The sequence below is a fragment of the Salmo salar genome, chromosome 10 (genome assembly GCF_965601325.2).
Source record: "Salmo salar chromosome 10, fSalSal1, whole genome shotgun sequence".
In the NCBI taxonomy this organism is placed as follows: Eukaryota; Metazoa; Chordata; class Actinopteri; order Salmoniformes; family Salmonidae; genus Salmo; species Salmo salar.
The window spans coordinates 83,935,270-83,956,927 of NC_138300.1; the positions used below are offsets into that span (position 1 = coordinate 83,935,270).

Below are 21,658 nucleotides of genomic sequence, written 5' to 3' on the forward strand. Positions count from 1 at the left end.
TTAGACCTGGGTTTCCCAATAGGCGGCCCATGAGTTGCCAATTTATTTTGTTGTTGTTGGGCATTAAAGTCTGTAAAATAACCAGGAAATGAGCGGAAAGTTATTTTCATTTAGGAAATCTGTTCCCATGTAGTCCCCTGTATAAATAGAGAGGCACGTGATCGTATCCCATGTTATCACGGTTTGAAATGATTCTGTTTTTGTTAAATACTATATATATTTGGGATTCTTGCAGTCAATTTGCAGTGTACAAATGATTTGTAACTATGTTCTGCCCTCCCGACCATCCGCTCAAGCATAAACCGTCCCACTGCTGAATGTAATTGGGGATCCCTGGCTTAGGCCCTGCCACTCTGCGCCTCCCTCCAGCCCCCCCACCATGGAACCGCTATTGTTGCTCATCCTGAAATGAGTATCTGGCAGTGCTTTGTTCAATGACTGAGTGTGTACAAATGTTTGCTTTGTTCGTGTGTGCGCGTGGCGAAGTGTGCGTGTGTGTAAGTAAGGATACGCACAGACTGTGTGTGTGTTTGAACTCTGCTGGGCTCATCTGTTTGACGGAGTGCTTGTTGTCTCTGTTTATGTGGCTGTGGATGAGACAACCCACTGAGGGGTTGAAATCGCTGAACGAGGAGAGGAGAGGAGAGGAGAGGAGAGGAGAGGAGAGGAGAGGAAGGAGAGGAGAGGAGAGAGAGGAGAGGAGAGGAGAGGAGAGGAGAGGAGAGGAGAGGAGAGGAGAGGAGAGGAGAGGAGAGGAGCAAGTTTCTCTCTTCATCTGTGTGCCCAGCCTAGTCTGCCCTACATGTGCCGGTCTCGCTCTAAACCCTGGCACCGGCCCCGGACGTTTCTCAGGCCCTCTCTGCCTTCCTCCTCCCCTCTACACCTGTGTCTCTATCTGTTGTAGCCCCTCAATCCACGTCAGAGTTTTCATCCTCAACTCCAACTGTACATCTACACAGGAGAAGGTAGATTGTGTCGTAGCTGGGGCAGAAAAATATCGGACATGATGATCCATTTGGTGAACATTGTGCCTCTGTCTATTATCGATTGAGATATGAAGTGCTGTGATGCTTCTCCCACCTAGCCAATGTTAATTGTGAACCAGTATGTTATAGTTAGTATCAACAAACATCAGTGGACACCAGTTCTGCACTTCAGCAATAATAGAGCCCTCATTGCGCTGTCGGGTGTTCAAATTCTAACAGCTATCTTCTGCCGAGGTACTCTTTGGTATTCTGTCTGAACAGATGGATCCATCAGACCTGCAGTTTTCTATTATAGTGTTATTATAGTGGCAGTTGTCAGAGGTGAGAGGTGCTAACAGGTGAGGGACACGGTCCCCACAACGTGGCCCTGGACAGGCTGAGACACAACGGACCCTAATGGGAGGACGGGTGTAGGCCAGCTCCTCTGTCCATCTAGAATTCCTAAAGGCACCAAAACAAGTGGTTGAAATGTTACTGTTATGTCTGGAAAGTCTATGCAGGTTACTTGATCTTGGGGAATTGAGGCCAGCGGAATATGGATGGAGAGTGGAATCCATGATGTTGCTGCTGTCGTCTCATTTTAAAAAGGGGTTCAGACACATCGCGGGGGAAATGTACTTCCCATCATCTAAAGAGCGCTCATGTCCTCATTAGAAGCTGAAGGGAAAGTAGATGCCAGATGCTTTGAGGTAATTGATTCAGTGCCGTGGTTTTACGAGTGCGGTTTTCTGCAGCCCCTCTCGTCTTTACTGTACACTCTCCCCAGAGAACAGAGCTAACAGAAATGAACCGACCATCATCGCTACGCTGTCTCATCAACATGAGAGAAGCAAGGAATGTCTGGCAGCTTTCACTGTTCTTATCGTGTGAGGTAGAGATGGCTCCTAGCTGTCGCGTCATTGTTGTTGAACTCCAGAGCAGAGGAATGGGATTCCCTGTTGAGAAAGTCTGGTACCTAAACTCTAACCCTTAACCCCCTGGCCATCTGGTACCTAAACTCTAAACTCTAACCCTTAACCCCCTGGCCACCCTATGGCTTTTACCATGGATCTGGAGAGTAACATTGACACCACTGTGGGCAGACAGTGTGTGTGTGAAACCTGCTATCTTTCTTTCTGCAGGTCAAGGGTCATGCAGCCAGGTTTAAAAGCTTTCGTTCTTCAGCAACAATTAGTGCCCTCCTTTCTCTGTCTAGCCAGCAGCCACAGGAATTGCTCTTAATTGTAGGTCTGTGGGGGTCTACAGGATGTTGTACTGTCCATTAATCGATCTGACCCCTGATTGGCCCAGGCATGACCTATGCTTGGTGTAAGGTATGCTACAGATACACTATGACAGAGCTCTTTCTCTCCCAGTGGGTTATTTTAGAATAATGTTAATTAGCTGAACAATGAAATCAGTGTTTCCGATTGTTGGCCTTTTGGCATTGACACTTCTGAACAAGAGTGAAAAGAGGTCGTAGTATAAATATAAATTGACTTTAGTCCAGCTGAAGTGGAGGAGAACGTCATGTTTGTTGACATCATGCTTGAAAGAAACATCAATGTTGTAAAAAAAAAAAGGGACAACAATCTGGTACCAAGCGTTGAAGTGATGTACTATTGCTTTAATGTCTCTAAAAGGATTGTAAACCAAAATAATTGATATGGGTACATTTTTGGGGGGCTATTGTGCTCCAACGCCCTGTGTGCGATTGTGCTTGTGTGAGTGGGTAATATACATCTTATTGAAAGAATACATAAATAACTTTAGTTATTAGCTCGTAAAACGTTATTGGGATTAGATATCCCCACCGTTTCCTGCTCTGTAAAGGCAAGCATTGTACCAGAAAATGCTTTTGATTCCTCAGTTACATGTATGAGTACATAAGTGCCAACAGAAACACTGTATTTATAGATGGCACGTGTTGCAGAAATATGTGCCATTATACACTCTTAGAATTAGTGGTGACTCGAGGATACCTGGAGATCCTCAAGGAACCCCTGGAGATCCTCAAGGAACCATTGCTGGTCAATGGTTTGTATTTGCACCTTTGTTTAGTTGGGGGGTTCTTGGAGGATCCTTTAATGTTTCAATGTAGCAAAGGGTTCCTGGAAGAACCCTGGACTGGAGGCGTAGCTTAGAAGGGTCGTAACGTTCAAATAGATCTTTTTTGGCCACCTGTAAGAGTAAATGTCATTGCTGTCCATCTGTTCTGTTGTATTGTCATCACATGTTAAGGTTGAACACTGACAATTTTGTAGCTTCATTGGGGCTTACAGAAGGTGTATGAGTTCCTCAAGAGCCTATGCAAATCCCGAAGTTGGAGTAGTTACCACTTTATTACTTTAAATAATCAGCAATGTTAAAATTATATTAGACTATGTAATTTGCATAAATATTTAAGGGAAATTGAAGTTTGCAGTGTACAAACGTAACAATATGAACACGAATGACATTGACTCAAACGGGTGACCAAAAATAACTATCTGAAAGCCACACCTCAAATAAGCCACGCCTCCAATCTTCTGATAGGCTGACACCTTTACAATATATTATTAAAAAGGTAAAAAATGTAACCCCTCCCGTTACAAAAAGGTTCTTGTTTGAACCTTTACACAGGGTTTCCTCAAACACTTTTCAAAGGGCAGTTTTCAGAACTCCGAAAGGTTCTTCCAGGCCCCATTACTCCTAAGAGTGTAGGGCTGGACTGCTAGTATGAGTTACTGCTGTAGTTATCTGGAAGAGGGGATTTATGGATGTTTAATTATGTCTTATAAACATCTGGCAGAAGTTTTTAATAAATGTTTGATAAATATCTCTACATGTTTTATAGTTTTTTAATTGAGAGATAAATTCCCCTATTTTGTTTTTTTTCAGAGAATACTTTTAGTCTTGTGAGTGATTCGGGCCAGGGCCAGCCCAAACTATTCTTCTCACAGTGTAAGTAGCAGCTCACCGGCCAGTGAGAGAGGGGATTTGACTGTAAGGCGAATTCGGAAAGGTTTTGTGTAGCTAATCTAATGTGATTTAAAGGCTATTATTACTTTGGCCATATTTCCTCCTCTTGCTCCTCAACTTACTGTACTCCACTTCCACCCTATTCGCTTCTCACTTCACACTACATAGAAACATCAAAACGTCTAGTCCACCCTTTCTCCTTCTCCACAATGCGGGATTGTCCACTCTGCTCTGCAGTGAGAAATCTGTCTGGTGGCGTTCTGGAGCTCTCTTTCACTCTAGTTCCTGGAAAAAGAATCCTTCGCCACGGCTCAGCGGTCTCAGCTGCTGTGTGGATGGGCAGTGGGCACCGGCTGATGGGCTTGGCGCTGACACAGGCGCCTGCCGCTGGCACGGGGTAGGGCATTACGGCGGCAGGAGCTGTGTGCCATTGTGCCAGGGTGTCACGCTCCATCTCGTGTGCCCGCCGCGCCAGGGGCATCACTCGAATGATCTTAGAGTTTTCCTTTTCTTTTTCGCTCCCTCTTTTAAACCCTCTCTATCGTCCTTACAGTCTCTTTCTGTCTTGGTGGTTTGATAGAGTAGCTGGTGGCTCAGACCACAAGGTGACACTTACTATGACAGGGTTACCCAGAGGTAGTGCTGAGTGATTAACCAACGTTGGTTCAGTTACTTGAGTGTTGTTTGTTTTTCTCTGTGAGCTCAATGCACAGTTTTTCTAGAGCTATATCAGCCTGAACTGTGCGATGGGAGGTTGTAGTTTCCAACAGACCAATATTCTACCTAGTAAATTGCAGAAAACGTGGTAATTAACTACAATGACCATAATATATTATGCGCCTACTGGTACGGTCTGGGGGAAGAAGACACAGAAGAACGTGCGACCGAGAGGGATAGAGAGTAGTTTCTTCGCGGGGTATCTCTACCTGAAAATACATGATCTAAGTGATTGATAGTTGGTATTCAGCAGTCATAAAAGTATGCCTTATTTACTTTGAAGAACTACTAAAATAGTGATTTTGGTAGACAGCATAGGCAGCAGCTCTATAGAGATGAGATGATGACTTGGAATGAAATAATAAAGTCATCAAAAACTACAACTGAAATATTTTATTAAGGTAAAGTAATGTGAATAAATGATGGTTAATAAGTGATAGGCAGTAATGGGCAGTCACTACCATCATGGGACTTTTATTAATTGTTTTATTCTGTGTTGTTACAGCATTAAAGCCACATAATGCATAGTGCATTTAACGTGAAAAATAACCCAAATTGAAAGCCGTGATTATTTTTTTAATAATCGAACTCAAACCGAACCAACCTCAAAAAGCACTAATCGCTCAGCACTAACCAGAGGTAAACAGTGTATAGTATATGTAGTAACTTCCTCATCGGGATACTGGAGTAAAAAGCAGTTGGTAGGAAATCAAGTGTGTTGGGCAGTATATTGTCTATTGCCATGGATGCCTGGCAGACACTTTACGATATAGTATTGTATTTTGATGCAGTCTCAGTACTGATCTCAGTGCAGGACAACAATATGATAAATAATTAATATAACCAGCAGCTGCTTGGATCACAGTCTTCTAGTCTTCCTCTTTCTCTCTGATAGGACGGTTTGTCTGGCCATAGAGATTGGTCTTACCTCAGCTATGAGGCAGCAGAAAAATTACAAGTCCTCATTCCGAGTCAGACATCTCAGCACACGTGGCTATAAATCAGCGCAAATGCAGAAAACCTGATGCATGGTGTACTTTTCAACATACAGTACCAGTCAAAAGTTTGGACACACCTACTCATTCAAGGGTATTTCTTTATTTGTACTTTTTAGAATAATAGGGAAGACATCAAAACTATGAAATAACACATATGGAATTTTCAAAGTAGTACTATTTTCTAAATTGTAGAATAATAGTGAACACCCGTTTAACGTCCCATCCGAATGACGGTACCATACACAGGGCAGTGTTCCCAATACACAGGGCAGTGTTCCCAATACACAGGGCAGTGTTCCCAATACACAGGGCAGTGATTGGCTCAAATGCAATTAGAAGGAAAGAAATTCCACTAATGAACTTTTAACAAGGCACACCTGTTAATTGAAATGTATTCCAGGTGACTACCTCATGAAGCTGGTTGAGAGAATGCCAAGAGTGTGCAAAGCTGTCATCAAGGCAAATGATGGCTACGTTGAAGAATCTCAAAAATAAAATATATTTTGATTTGTTTAACATTCTTTTTAGTTACTACATGATTCCATATGTGTTATTTCATAGCTTTGATGTCTTCACTGTTATTCTACAATCTAGAAAAACCCTGGAATGAGTATGTGTGTCCAAACTTGACTGGTACTCTACATATCCCTGGCCAAACTTAATCCATCCAGATACATTAGTGATCTTGGACCAAAAAATTGCAGCCATGTCATGCATGCTCTCTTTACTCTCTCGGCTCTTGAATGCTTTTTGTTAATGTGATACCAATATTCCCTTCCGTAGTAGCACGTTGTCTTTGACTGAGATGGTCCGTTATTTCAGAAGTGGGGAAGGGTTGGGTTGGGGGTGTGTACGACCCTCTGCAGCTGAACTCTACTGCTGCACTATATCTCCCAAACAATGTAGCCTCTTGTGGGCAGCCGGGAGCTTGCCTGAGCGGAAAGTGAAGCTCCCCACAGTCCCACAACCCTGGCCCTAGCTTCTCTTCCCTGGTGCTGTTGTGCCTCAACAGCAAAGTATCCCACGAAACTGCCCTGTTCTCAGACAAAATAGATACGCATAATTAAGCTCTCTCCCTTCCTTTACCTCCACAGGTTGGCCTCAGGGTGCTTTCTTATATTCTTCTTATCCTTTCTCTCTCTTACTCTCTCCTCCTCCCTTTCTCTCTCTCTCTCTCCTTCTCCCCCCCTCTCTCTCTCTCTCTCTCTCTCTTACTCTCTCCTCCTCCCTTTCTCTTTCTCTCTCTCCTCCCTCTCTCTCTCTCTTTGTCTCTCTCTCTCTCCTTCTCCCTCTCTCTCTCTTTGTGTGTCTCTCTCTCTCTCTCCTTCTCTCTCTCTCTCCTTCTCCCTCTCTCTCTCTCTCTCTCTGTGTGTCTCTCTCTCTCTCCTTCTCTCTCTCTCTCTCTCTCTCTCCCTTCTCCCTCTCCTCTCTCTCTCTCTCTCTCTCTCTCTCTCTCTCTCTCTCTCTCTCTCTCTCTCTCCTTCTCTCTCTCTCTCTCTCTCACTCTCGCTCTCTCTCTCTCTCTCTCGCTCTCTCTCTCTAGGTTGTCCTAAGGGTTATTTTCTATTTTCCTCCTATTCTCTCCCTCTCTTTACCTTCCCTGTCATCATGGTAAAGGAATCTCTCATCTCACTCTGACTGAGCTCTGCTGTGCTACACGTGCAGTTCATCTGAGGTCCACCTAACAGAGAAAAGGGTTGGAAGTGATGCCAATGGACTACATATAGCCAGAGAATATGGCTGCTTTCCATACCGTTTTTTACCTTTTGAGGTTGTTAAGGTCTTTCTCCTTTGGCCTGAATATAACTGTCTGAACGTCTGAATCTAGTATCTGTTGCATTTCAGCTGTACTGTTCTGTTCAACTTGTCCTCCTTTAGTGGCCCTTTCATTTGCTGTGATATACAGGCTGTGGTTTAAGTGAAGTGGTTTAACTTCATGTTCTCGTGTGGAAGGCCCCTGTTGAATGCAGAGACAGCAGTAGAAATAGTGTGGTTTTCTGTGTTTGTAGAAGTCGAATTTGAAGCCCAGGGGTGCAGCTTCTCTGACCTTCAAGCTCTAACCCTCAGACCTCTGTTACTGACCCTGTGTTGTTCACTACAACTTTTCTTCAGAACCTTGAACGTTTTTGTTTTGTTTAAAGTCCAATATGTGGTGATTACTGTATGTCAGTGGAATGTGGCTAAGCTGAGGCCTTTCTCTTTAGCTTCAGACATGTAATACTGTGGAATGAAATGCCAGTAGATGTAAAATAAAAGGTGTATGTCCGGTATTTTTTATTTTGTATTCTATAAATAATTTATCGTGTAACACTCAGGTCCAAGTCTGTTCCTATTATCATAAGTCCTTCAACCCGATTATTCTACTCTGTTACTCGGTTCTATTTTCCGACAGGGGAAGGATCGGAAAGGCCAGTTGTCAATCTTCAGAGCGATAGGAGTATGGGAGAAGAGTTGGATTCCCTGAGAGATAGAATGGACATCCACCACTCCGGTTACGAGATAGACCACACGACAGAACACCATGTAGACAACCACACCACCAACTCCTCAGACCCCCGTCACAGAGCCCCGTCCAGGCAGAAGAGGTTCCTCTCGTACCCCCGCTACGTGGAACTGATGCTGACTGCTGATGTCAAGATGGCGCGCCACCACGGACGCAACCTCGAGCACTACATCCTAACAATCATGTCAGTAGTAAGTAAAATATTTTTTTTATTATGAAAAACACATTGTTGAATCTAGATTTGTTCTTTGCTGTAACTTACTCGGATTTCAGGAAATGTGACTTTTCTGTGGTACAAAGTCATTTACTTATTGGTTAGTGATATTGGTGTCTGGTTGGTAGCTTGGTTGACTTTTTACTGTACCCTGTTTTCATTATCTAAGGATAACAGTTTTCACCTGCAATCATTACCCCTCTTTGTTAATCAATGTCAAGATCGCTGTTGTGTCTCCCAATTTGTTGAGTGTATATTATATTACACTGTAATGGTCTGTTTGGGTTTTGCCAATTAGTTTTCAGCCATGTGGATTGAGGTTTAACCCATTAACTATGTTTTACACAAAGGAGATGCATACAGTATTGTTCAGTGTGTCACTCATACAGTAGAGAGACACAACACCCTGGAAGCCTTGACTTGCCGAATTCTGCTAAACGATACAACTTGGATTTGTGTTTACCTGTATGTAAACAGTATGTTGAATCCCTAAGAATGCAAGACAGAAATGCTGATAAACAATTTTCTCTTCCTAGTGTTACCCTGATTGCAAGCTCTCCTGCACAGTCAGAGATGTGGCTCATAAGGGGGTTCAATGAGCTGACTCAACTCTTTTTGATCTTATTGGCTTTTAGTTTGGATAACATTACCACATGCTGGGGTTACCTCAGGGTTAACAACCCAAACACACAAATACAAATATGTATTTGGAAACACATGGGCCTCTGCATTTGCCCTTAAAAACATTATGAATGACCTTATGGCTGTACACACAACCATTTTCACACATACAGATGCCGTATCTTAATTTGATCATCTTGTTGTTGCAGGAATTTTCCTGCATATCAGGAAATGCAAACTTATAGTGTATTCAAGGTTTAAAAAGGCTTCTAAAGTTTGTAATTTCTACTTGAAAATTGCAGACTTTCTTTGCCCTAACAGAAAATGTATTAATCCAAACAAAATGTCCAGGAAATATAATTCACATAATAATTCACATTTCCTGTTGTTGGAGGATAATTTTCCTGCTGTAGCAAACTGGTTCAAATTAAGATCCTACATCTGTACACACACACAAACACACACACACATACGTGCATACACACACGTGCACACAGTTGTCGAAGAAAAACCTGTCAAGGCCACTCAATCAAAAAGACCTGCCACGCTCCGAGCAAACCAACAGAAACCAGACCCAGCATTTTAAACAAGAACAGGGAAATCAGCCAAGACTGATCTGTCATCGTCATGGTGACAGCACGTTGTGCCTGTTAGTGGAGAAGGGGGCTAATGGGTGGGCTGCTAGCCCTCTGATATGATGTCATAGTGTTTACACTGACCACAGAGACACATTCCTCCAGTGTATCACAGCCTTGATTGTCTGTCCATTTATACACCAGTGTGAAGCCGTAGTTTAGGCTACAGCACGCAGTCGGGGTCCCCCTGTCTATCTTTCATCAGTCTGTCTGTCTGTCTGTCTGTCTGTCTGTCTGTCTGTCTGTCTGTCTGTCTGTCTGTCTGTCTGTCTGTCTGTCTGTCTGTCTGTCTGTCTGTCTGTCTGTCTGTCTGTCTGTCTGTCTGTCTGTCTGTCTGTCTGTCTGTCTCTCTGTCTGTCTGTCTGTCTCTCTGTCTCTCTGTCTCTCTCTTGCACTCTCTCTCTGTCTCTGACTCTCTCTCTCTCTGTCTCTGACTCTCTCTCTCTCTCTGTCTCTGACTCTCTGTCTCTGACTCTCTCTCTCTCTGTCTCTCTGTCTCTGTCTCTCTCTCTCTCTCTCATGCGCTCTCTCTCCCCCTACCAGAGGAGGTATCTGCTTCACTCAGCCCCCCAGGCACTGACAAGCTAAATGTTTATAGAGGGCTAATGAGTTCCTGTCAGAGCTCTGTTAGGATAGCCCCAGGAGGATAGTGACCCACACTGACAGGGCTGAACCAAAAGAAAGGCACACAAAACAGTTTTGTCCAAGGAGCAGTGGGATGCACACAAGTCAAGCTTTGCTAAAATTTTTACATTTTGTTAAAATGTCAACTCCACCCCAAAGGAATAAAATAACAATATGCATTCCTTCCTTTCTTCAACTGTTCCGGTTATTTTGGTCAAGCCTTCGGGAACATGCTCTCTAGACCTACTCTCATTCAAAGTAATACTTCTCTTTACATTAGTCCATGTACCTATTGTCTGTTTTTGTACCCTTAGTAGACATTTGTGTTTCTTGCCTGTGTGTTCATCTTGTCACAGGTTGCTGCGGTCTACAGCGACCCAAGTGTAGGAAACCTCATCAACGTCATGATTGTCAAGCTGATCGTCATCCACAATGAACAGGTGAGAACAGGCGCAGAGGGCTGCAGTGAGTGAGTACCCCCTGAGACAGCTGACGTCAGCCTCTCTCTGTGGCCCTTCAGAAGGACACTGTACTCAGAGGAAAGCCTTGAGAGAAATCTCCTCAGAGAAAATGATGCTACTATCCTGTGCTACTACAACAGCTGTGATTTAACTAGGACTGACTGAGGAGCATTCCGCACATGACCTTGTAATGGCAGATAACTACCTCAGATGAAAATACTTGACACGTTCAGATACATAGTTACATTTTGTAGCTTTTTTTTATAGATAGGAACACCTGTTCAAATCCTCACCAATGTCTCTATGTCATCTCTCACAGGATGGGCCCTCGATCAATTTCAATGCTGCTACTACCCTCCACAACTTCTGTGTCTGGCAACAGACCCAAAATGTCCAGGACGACAGTCACCCTTCCCACCACGACACCGCACTCCTCATAACAAGGTGCTTACTGCTATTTCACCTTTGAACTGTACTGTCTCACTACCCTAACACACACACAACTGCATGGAGATGGTGAATAATGGTGTCCTTTGCTTGTGCTTGTGTCTTCTCACAGGGAAGACATCTGCCGAGCGAAAGACAAGTGTGACACATTGGGTAAACAAACGGCTTCACGTTCAGATTTAACTGTGCCCATGTCACCTTCAGTGACTCCGGGTTAACTTTCCACTCCTGTTTCAATGTTCCACAGTCAGCTAATGTACAATAATGAGTTTATTTCAGGAGCTTACAGCTAATATAGTGACCGATTAGAACGGTGTAGTGAGAGAGAGGATGGAGTGTAGTACTGATCTCTCTTATGAAACATACGTTTGACGGCTTAATCGCCTGTAGCAGTGGAAGGTTTTTTTGTTCTCCGTCCATTCAAGCCGCTGTGTGACCTTCCAGGGCTGGCGGAGCTGGGGACCATGTGTGACCCGTACCGGAGCTGCTCCATCAGCGAAGAGAACGGACTCAGCGCTTCATTCACCATCGCTCACGAGCTGGGCCATGTGTAAGTTGGCGGTGTGCAGTTCGCGAACGATTCGTTCTTTTTGAACAACTCTTTTTGACTGACTTCGAGAGTCGTGATTCATCTTACCGAGTGACTCGTTCATTTTAGTCGTTCGTTTGACCTGCTGGCTGGCCGAAATGAAACCTACAGCAGGATTATTACGCACTCCCCCAGCTCAGCGGCTCCAGAGACGTGCTCCAACCACCAACTGTTTACCATAGATCATCTTGCAGGCAGCATAGAGAAGGCAAAAGACACGTAGAACTGATAATTGATCTCATGGTGCAAGAATGAATGTAATTCATTGATTGTTGAATGTTATCGATTGACACAGCTTTGTAGAACCAAGACACAGCCTACACAGCCTGCCTCTGCTCAACAAACTCGAGAACGAATCGTTTGGGGGGCTGCTGCAGTTCGCGAACAGTACAGTATGTGCTTATCTTCCTCGCGACAGTCGAGAGTTGTTCACAATCTAGTCCATAAGCACAACTGTACTGTTCGCGAACTGCAGCAGCCCCCCCAAACGATTCGTTCTTGAGTTTGTTGAGCAGAGGCAGGCTGTGTAGGCTGTGTCTTGGTTCTATGTTATTTGTATCCCTAGCCATCACAAATGTACATTGTTTGAAGCACACTTTTGTAAGTCTCAGTCACAAATGACAGCTTCAAAAAGAGCCCTATGATAAATGAGAGGCTTTTAGAATCATGAGTCTTTCAAGTTTTTAGTTCATTGTTTACTGGTAAGGTGGTCCTGCACGCTCTTGGCATTACTGAATCAAATGAACGAAATTAGGTGAATGATTAGGTTTTTTTTAACTGAAGGAGTTGAAAAGGTCTGAATCAGTAAAAAGAGTTGAACTTCCTATCATTAGTGTTAGTACATTCTACCCCCCTCAACACCCTGTCCCCTCCTGGGCCTACCTTTCGGGGCCCCTGGGGCCTGTCCCCTCCTGGGCCTACCTCTCAGGGCCCCTGGGGTCTGTCCCCTCCTGGGCCTACCTCTCGGGGCCCCTGGGGCCTGTCCCCTCCTGGGCCTACCTCTCGGGGCCCCTGGGGCCTGTCCCCTCCTGGGCCTACCTCTCAGGCCCCTGGGGCCTGTCCCCTCCTGGGCCTACCTCTCAGGCCCCTGGGGCCTGCCCCCTCCTGGGCCTACCTCTCAGGCCCCTGGGGCCTGCCACCTCCTGGGCCTACCTCGCGGGGCCTCTGGGGCCTGTCCCGGCCCCGCACAACAAAGCCCTATTATCCCGGGTGTACATGCAGGTGCAAAACATAATAAAGGAAAAAAAGAGGTTTAATAACATGCTAGTCTTAATTTCCTAGTGTAGTGCCCTGAGTTAAAGGGATACTTCAGGATTTTGGCAATGATACCCTTTATCTACCTCCCCAGAGTCAGATGAACTTGTGGATACCATTTGTATATCTCTGTGTCTAGTATGAAGGAAGTTACAGGTAGTTTTGCGAGCCAATGCTAACTAGCATTAGCGCAATGACTGGAAGTAGCAGATACCAGTAATTGCGTGAACGCTAGTTAGCAATTGCTCTAGCGCTAGTTAGCAAAATCCTTCAAACGACAAAATCCCGAAGTATCCCTTTAACCCTGTAGGTGTTCCAGCTTTGTAGAGGCAGCCAGGGGGATGAGGAGGAGCTGGGTCTGAAAGCCACTGCTGCCTGGGCTTTAGATGTGGTGGACCGGGGGCCTCTGCATGGGGCAGCCATTGCTTTCAACTAGGCGTCGAGATGGAAGGTGGTCATTGTAGGGACAAGTACATGTACATACATATTAAATGTATTTCATTTAGTGGGGACAGAGCACAATTCATTATCAAAGGCTGAATAATATTGGTTTTCAGGGGCTGACTGAATGTCCTAAACATTACCCCGTAAAGAAAGATAACACTATCTGAACTGTGTAAAATAGAGCTCATCACAATGTGTTCATACTACACTGCATAATTACTGTGTAATAGCACTGTTATGATAACATTGCTCCCCGCGTAGGCCTGTTTCCACAACACACAGATGTCACCACATGTGTGAATGGAAAGAGAAGCCATATGAATAACCGCTTTGTGTCACAGCATATGACCCAATCTCTCATAAGACTGCATGCATTCTAAACATTAGGCCCAAATCACCATGACAAAACTGGGTATGTTATGAGGGATGCAAACTGTTTTTAACTTTAATTCTCTCTCTCCCTCCCTCCCTCTCTCCCTCTCTCCTGCCTCCCCTGATCACTAAAAGTGACAGCTTTCCCTTCCAGCTACTCTGGCCAGTTGTTGCTTGTTACTCTCTAAAAAATGCTGGGTTGTTTGGTTGACCCAAACTGCTGGGTTGTTTGGTTGACCCAACTGCTGGGTTGTTTGGTTGACCCAACTGCTGGGTTGTTTGGTTGAACCAACTGCTGGGTTGTTTGGTTGACCCAACTGCTGGGTTGTTTGGTTGAACCAACTGCTGGGTTGTTTGGTTGACCCAACTGCTGGGTTGTTTGGTTGACCCAACTGCTGGGTTGTTTGGTTGACCCAACTGCTGGGTTGTTTGGTTGAACCAACTGCTGGGTTGTTTGGTTGACCCAAACTGCTGGGTTGTTTGGTTGAACCAACTGCTGGGTTGTTTGGTTGACCCAAACTGCTGGGTTGTTTGGTTGAACCAACTGCTGGGTTGTTTGGTTGAACCAACTGCTGGGTTGTTAGGATGACCCAACTGCTGGGTTGTTAGGTTGACCCAACTGCTGGGTTGTTAGGTTGACCCAACTGCTGGGTTGTTTGGTTGACCCAACTGCTGGGTTGTTAGGTTGACTCAACTGCTGGGTTGTTAGGTTGACCCAACTGCTGGGTTGTTAGGATGACCCAACTGCTGGGTTGTTTGGTTGACCCAACTGCTGGGTTGTTTGGTTGAACCAACTGCTGGGTTGTTAGGATGACCCAACTGCTGGGTTGTTTGGTTGACCCAAACTCCTGGGTTGTTTGGTTGAACCAACTGCTGGGTTGTTTGGTTGAACCAACTGCTGGGTTGTTTGGTTGAACCAACTGCTGGGTTGTTTGGTTGACCCAACTGCTGGGTTGTTTGGTTGACCCAACTGCTGGGTTGTTAGGTTGAACCAACTGCTGGGTTGTTTGGTTGAACCAACTGCTGGGTTGTTTGGTTGAACCAACTGCTGGGTTGTTTGGTTGAACCAACTGCTGGGTTGTTTGGTTGACCCAACTGCTGGGTTGTTTGGTTGAACCAACTGCTGGGTTGTTGAGATATGAACCAGCGCGTCAGATCAGAAGACTGGTGGTGTAGTTAAGTAGGTGTGTGACTATTAGACAGTCATACACTTCTGCAATTGTCATTGAAGCTACAAAAATGTTAGTGTTTGACCTTAACAAGTGATAACTATGCAACAGACCAGATGAACAGGAATGGCATTTACTCTCATGGGTGGCTAAAAATGACTTCCATTGTTGGGATACAATAATTATAATAATATGTAATAAATAATCTTAGTAATGTTACAGGTGGCCAATAAGATCTGTCTTAATTGAAGCCACGCCTCCTGAAAATAATCGTTGAAAAAGACCCAGCTGCTAGGTCAACCCACTGAACCCAGCATGAGAATAAAACGTTTTATTTTACCTTTGTTTAACTAGGCAAGTCAGTTAATAACAAATTCTTATTTACAATGACGGCCTAGGACCAGTGGGTTAACTGCCTTGTTCAGGGGCAGAACGACAGATTTTTACCTTATCAGCTCGGGAATTTGATCTAGTAACCTTTACGGTTACTGGCCCAGCACTCTAACCACAAGGCTACCTGAAGCCCACTTAACTATGCCACCAAAAATACCCAACTGATGGTTAAATTAACCCATGTTTGGGTATTTCTATCAACCCAACATGTTGGGTTATTCACGCAACCCAATTGGTTGGGTCAAAATAATCCAACATGTGTTCTGTCTACTATTTAACCAGCGCTGGCTTACCGTCTGTCTGAGACCCAGTGCTGCTCCTCACACATTCCTCCAGAGACAGGGCTGGCTCTTTGGGCCTAGCGAGGGGAAACCAGCCCTCTTCTGTGGATCTGTTTATGCTAAAGTTCAAACAGCTGACAGGCAGTTGGCTTTGCCTCTTGGTGCGTTTAATCGCTGGACTATATTCACAAGACCCTCTCCTGAGTGTGTAACGCTCTGAGAAACAGTGTCAGCCAGGTAGTGGAACAAACCAACGCTCTCACAATGTTGCAGATAACGGAACGGAACCCTTAGCTCAGACTAATGGATAGGAGGCCTTTTTCATATACAGTAACTCAGGAAATGTGTTGTTACAAATAACCACTTTGGGCTCTGCTAGTGTGGTGAGGTCACTTGATATTAATACAAAAGTAATACTTACATGGCTTAATAATGTTGAAAGTGCTTAATTGTCAAATGTTACCAAGTCCTTGCCGTCAGACGTTAGACTCAGACGTTTTTATGAATCATTAGAGCTATGGATGGAAGACAGGCTATCTTTTTTAATGTCCGAGAAATATATGCAAAAGACCGCGCCATGGAAGGAAACTGGCAGCTCAGTGGACAAGCAGAGTGGCTGATTGGATGAGGTTTGGATTTTGGAGGCCATAAATCTAGAGGGACGAGATTGTGTGTGTGTGTGTGTGTGTGTGTGTGTGTGTGTGTGTGTGTGTGTGTGTGTGTGTGTGTGTGTGTGTGTGTGTGTGTGTGTGTGTGTGTGTGTGTGTGTGTGTGTGTGTGTGTGTGTGTGTGTGTGTGTGTGTGTGTGTGTGCGTGCGTGCGTGTGTGTGCGTAGTGGCTCCCAAAGCTCCGTCTCTGTAGTGACAAGGCTGTGATTTTGCAGCGATGTTGTGATGACGTTGCTGATCTCTCTCTCTGTCAGAGTGCTGACAAAGCCTGTTGCTGCAGTCCCCACAGACTTATTAAGTCTTGTTTTTGTTCTCCCCCATATGGTGAGAAAGTCATCAGGTCCTCTTCTTCACTGGAGAAGTTACTCCCTTACTCTCACTGTTATTTATAGGGTGTTAAGTCTAGTAAAAACTTGATTTGTCTTCTAGAGTCGTTCTATAGATGTTTTGTTTGGTAGAAGTTGGAGGGATGGATATGATGATGTCATCTGTTTGGGATGAAGCCTGGTTCATTGCAGCTCAATAATAGGAGCCTGACTGTATGAGTAGAATATTGCAGTACGCTACTATAGCTGGAGAAGATTACTTCAGCAAATCTCCCTCCAGAGATGCCATTTTCCTGATTGAACTCAGACCGCATATGTCTCTCTCAGACATACAGAGAGCTACAGTAGCTCCCACTCTGCCGTAATTTACAACTTCATCAACGTAATAGATGAAGTCTGTTCTGAGTATTCCAGCCAATGCCCTCATGCATGCGCTTCTCAGTAACAGCCAGTGGCTCTCCCGGTGTGTGAGGACCTCATTACAGGCCAGGGGCAGGCTGCGGCTCAGAGCACTCAATTAGGCCCTGAGCGGCCGGCCCCCACAACCCCCTTCCACCCCCGCCGGCCCCTGTAGGGTGGGCCCCATGCCAGGGTCAGAACCTGGGCCAGGCCTGCCTTCTTTGTGTGGCAGTCAGACCAAAGCCCCAGCCGAGAGCCCAGCCATACAGTAGGCTCACATCCTGCAGTAAACACCACACAGCGGTGTGTGTGTGTGTGTGTGTGTGTGTGTGTGTGTGTGTGTGTGTGTGTGTGTGTGTGTGTGTGTGTGTGTGTGTGTGTGTGTGTGTGTGTGTGTGTGTGTGTGTGTGTGTGTGTGTGTGTGTGTGTGTGTGTGTGTGTGTGCAGATTAAGGCCGACCTCATCCTTCCACTACCACAGCACACACAGCTAGTTGTGTAGGTCAGGACATCCGCTCAGATCAACACAGCACAGCCCAGCAGCACTATTCTGGACATCAAAAAAGATGAGCCACTTTATTCGACTCTTCACTATTCAGCTGGCTAGAATGAATTCAATCTCAGATGCAACGCTTCATAGGCCTTCGTCTCTATATCTTAGTTCCGGTAGTTAGTTCGATGAAGACCATTGCTTGGTTGGTGGTGAGTGTGTTTCCATGTCAATTCTCTAGTTCTATATATCATAGTCAGTGGTCGTGATTGAGGCTGATGTTATTTGAGTGTTCAGAACCTGAAGTCCATGGATGGCCTCCCATCTCCCTCAGCCTTAAACCCCTTGAGAAGCTGACCCCTGATCTCGGGGAGGTGAGCGGGAGATGCTGTAGTGTGTTCTGTATGTGGGCAGTGCAGTGAGGGAATTATGGTGGTCAGATATACAGATCAGGAAAGCATTAAAACATGTCCTGGCGGGTGGAGTTTTACTGAGGCATTTGAAAACAGGTGGGAGAACCCATATGATTTGGTCGGGAAGTGTGTGTGTGTGTGAGCGCACGTATGCATGTGTGTTCTCTCTCTCTGTGGGTGTGTGGTGAGTGTGTGTGGTATGGGGCAGGCCTAAAAAAGTCCACAAAAGGTTTGAGGTCATCCGTTGTTAAAAATGGCTGATTATAAACCTTCTGACACTCATCCCCCTGGTTAGGGCTAATTCATTTAGCAGCCATCCCCCCTTTTCCCTAATCTCTCTCTGTCTGTATTCTATTCCCCGCCCGGCAGGTTCAACATGCCCCACGATGACAACCCCAAATGCAGGGAGGCAGGCATGAAGCACCAGTATCACGTGATGGCGCCCACCCTCAACTACGACACCAGCCCCTGGTCCTGGTCCAAGTGTAGTCGCAAGTACATCACCGAGTTTCTGGAGTAGGTATCTCCCGCTCCGTCCCTTTTTCTGCAATTTTGAAACACGATGTTAAGGATGCCATCATTCTCATAATATACACATTTTCACAAATATACAGATCCTTTTCACAGATATACTGTTCATTATGGGCCCCATTCAGACTTGAGATAAGTTGACTTAATATAGACAAAAAAAGTTGACTTGAGTCCGTGTTTTATTTACTTACTTCTGTGTTAAGTCTACTCAAGTCTGAATCGGGCCCTATGACTTTTAGAGATACATGAGCCACTGTAATAAAACTTTCTAATATCTTCCTTTTTCATTGGAAATGCAAGACAAAAAAAAATAACACTAACAAAAAGTGTTTGTATTCTTGTGACATAATCTGGTAAGCAACCTCTGCTACCTTCTCAGAGAGGGAGAATGTAGAGCAGCGTAAACTGTGTTATTGCTTGGTGTGTGACCGCATTTCCTGTTTGAAGCTGGAGTCTTCCTGGGGTGACCTGAGCGATTGATCCTCCCCCTGCTCCTCCTCTGTCTCTGCACTCAGGCAGAACCAGCTCTTGAGATGCTGGACAAACAGTCATTTAGTCGCTGGCGTGCTTTCCCCGCGAAAACGGTAACGCGGGGCAACGGCTCATTCAGCGGGCTCCAAAGCCAAGCGGTGGCCACCAACCTCTTCTGAAGGGCTTCCCTTTAAGATGGGAAATGTCAGTTATAATTAGATTTTCCCTGGACGTGACCCTTTGATCTCTCCTCCCGCTTTGTTGATTGTGAGGCTCCACAAAAGGCTGCCTTGTTGATGAGTTGCATCTTGGGAAGCGAGCGGTCGCTCCCATGCGAACGCCTCCTGTCGAGGCTGTAAGGTTACGCGCCCGACGCGCCCCGCAACTGTGCTGCATAGTTTCCTAACAGCGGATGAATCCATCCACCCAGCTTTGAGTGTTTGAATTGCACAATTTTAAAAGCAAGAAAAAGAAAACTCCTTTTCATTTTTTACTGCTGAATATTTTTGTCTGAATGTCAGCGGTGTTAATAACCTGTTATGGCTAGGGGGCAGTATTTTCACGGCTGGATAAAAAACATACCCGATTTAATCTGGTTACCACTCCTACCCAGTAACTAGAATATGCATATACTTATTACATATGGATAGAAAACACTCCAAAGTTTCTAAAACTGTTTGAATGGTGTCTGTGAGTATAACAGAACTCATTTGGCAGGCAAAAACCTGACAAGGTTTCAGGCAGGAAGTGGCCTGTCTGACAAGGTGTCGTTCTTCTTGTCTCTGTTTATTGAAGAGTGAGGATCTTAGCTGTCCCGTGACACTTCCTACGGCTGCCATAGGGTCTCAGAAGGCGGTAAAAAGCTGAATCGTGGCTTTGCAGGCTCTGGCTGAAACAAAGTAGCGCGTTTGGGTAGTGGCTGGTTACAGTACTGTGAGACTCAGGCGCGTGCCCGCGTCGACCGAAAGCTTTGTTTACTTTCCTCAGTTTAGCTAAAAGGAGATTCCTGGTCGGAATATTATCGCTTTTTTACGAGAAAAATGGCATAAAATGGATTTTAAACAGCGGTTGACATGCTTCGAAGTACGGTAATGGAATATTTAGATTTTTTTTGTCACGAATTGCGCCATGCGCGCGACCCTGATTTACCATTTCAGATAGTGTCTGGGACGCACGAACAAAACGCCGCTATTCGGATATAACGATGGATTATTTTGGACCAAACCAACATTTGTTATTGAAGTAGCAGTCCTGGGAGTGCATTCTGACGAAGACAACAAAAGGTAATGAAACTTTTATAATAGTAAAGCTGATATTGGTGAGTGCTAAACTTGCCGGGTGTCTAAATAGCTAGCCCGTGATGCCTGGGCTATGTACTTAGAATATTGCAAAATGTGCTTTCACCAAAAAGCTATTTTAAAATCGGACATATCGAGTGCATAGAGGAGGTCTGTATCTATAATTCTTAAAATAATTGTTATGCTTTTTGTGAACGTTTATTGTGAGTAATTTAGTAAAATGTTAGCGAATTCCCCGGAAGTTTGCGGGGGGTATGCTAGTTCTGAACGTCACATGCTAATGTAAAAAGCTGGTTTTTGATATAAATATGAACTTGATTGAACAAAACATGCATGTATTGTATAACATAATGTCCTAGGGTTGTCATCTAATGAAGATCATCAAAGGTTAGTGTTGCATTTAGCTGTCTTCTAGGTTTTTGTGACATTATATGCTAGCTTGAAAAATGGGTGTCTGATTATTTCTGGCTTGGTACTCTGCTGACATAATCTAATGTTTTGCTTTCGTTGTAAAGCCTTTTTGAAATTGGACAGTGTGGTTAGATAAAGGAGAGTCTTATCTTTAAAATGCTGTGAAATAGTCATATGTTTGAAAAATGGAAGTTTTTGTATTTTAGAGGAGTTTGTATTTCGCGCCACGCCCATCATTGGATAATGGAGCAGGTGTTCCGCTAGCGGAACGTCTAGATGTAAGAGGTTTTAAGCAGGCTGAGTGTTCAAGCACTCGATGTGTGAGCGAGAGATAAATGTCAATGACTGTGAGCGAAACTTTCCATGCTGCATGAAGAGACAAGCTGATTTGTTTAACAGTGGCCATATTTATAAACAGTTCTGTGCGGCTGTGGAGCGGGGTGTAGGGTTTGGTGTGGAGGAGCCTCGGTGCTGGGAAAGGCCCCTGAGAGCGAGGCCCACTGCTTTTGAAGTCTGCGTGGCTTCAACAATGAGGAGCATTGATCTAAACGGTACCTCCACTGTCCACTAAGGTGGCCTGGTCAAGTACATCACTGTTTTGACTACTTATTCATCTCTGAGAGCTCTCTAATGCAAAACACTCTCATGTCAACTTAAAGATGGAGGGACACACTACCTCTCAACCCTTCTTCAGGAACCAACCCCCCCCTCGTTGTTATTTTTGTGTATGTGTAATAATGTGAACTCCCGTTGTGTGCACACCTGAGAGCTGAGTGGAAAGTGTCTTTGGTGTTTTTGTTGTTATTTTGTGTAGTACGTGATATAAAGACATTGTTCATTCCGCTCCTGGCAGCCCGCCAGCTGGTATAAGCCACTAAACCTATATAAAGATCAAATTCAAATCTCTCTGTGTTGCCACCCACTAATTGATGTGTACACCTGTGTTGAGACCACATACTCATTAATACAGGCCAATGCTATCATTTTCCATTCCAATGCCAGGC

General features: G+C 44.8%; 1 protein-coding gene across 1 annotated transcript in view; it reads left to right on the forward strand.

Moving 5' to 3' along the window:
- The window catches only part of LOC106560968 (A disintegrin and metalloproteinase with thrombospondin motifs 20), a 131,842-nt gene that overhangs the window by 16,445 nt on the left and 93,739 nt on the right, over window positions 1-21,658 (forward strand). Inside the window, exons 4-9 of the mRNA XM_014124457.3 lie at window positions 8,034-8,335; window positions 10,595-10,678; window positions 11,019-11,143; window positions 11,259-11,299; window positions 11,591-11,696; window positions 18,313-18,459. Coding sequence (XP_013979932.2) covers window positions 8,034-8,335; window positions 10,595-10,678; window positions 11,019-11,143; window positions 11,259-11,299; window positions 11,591-11,696; window positions 18,313-18,459 — 805 coding nt within the window. The remainder of the gene's footprint in view (window positions 1-8,033; window positions 8,336-10,594; window positions 10,679-11,018; window positions 11,144-11,258; window positions 11,300-11,590; window positions 11,697-18,312; window positions 18,460-21,658) is intronic.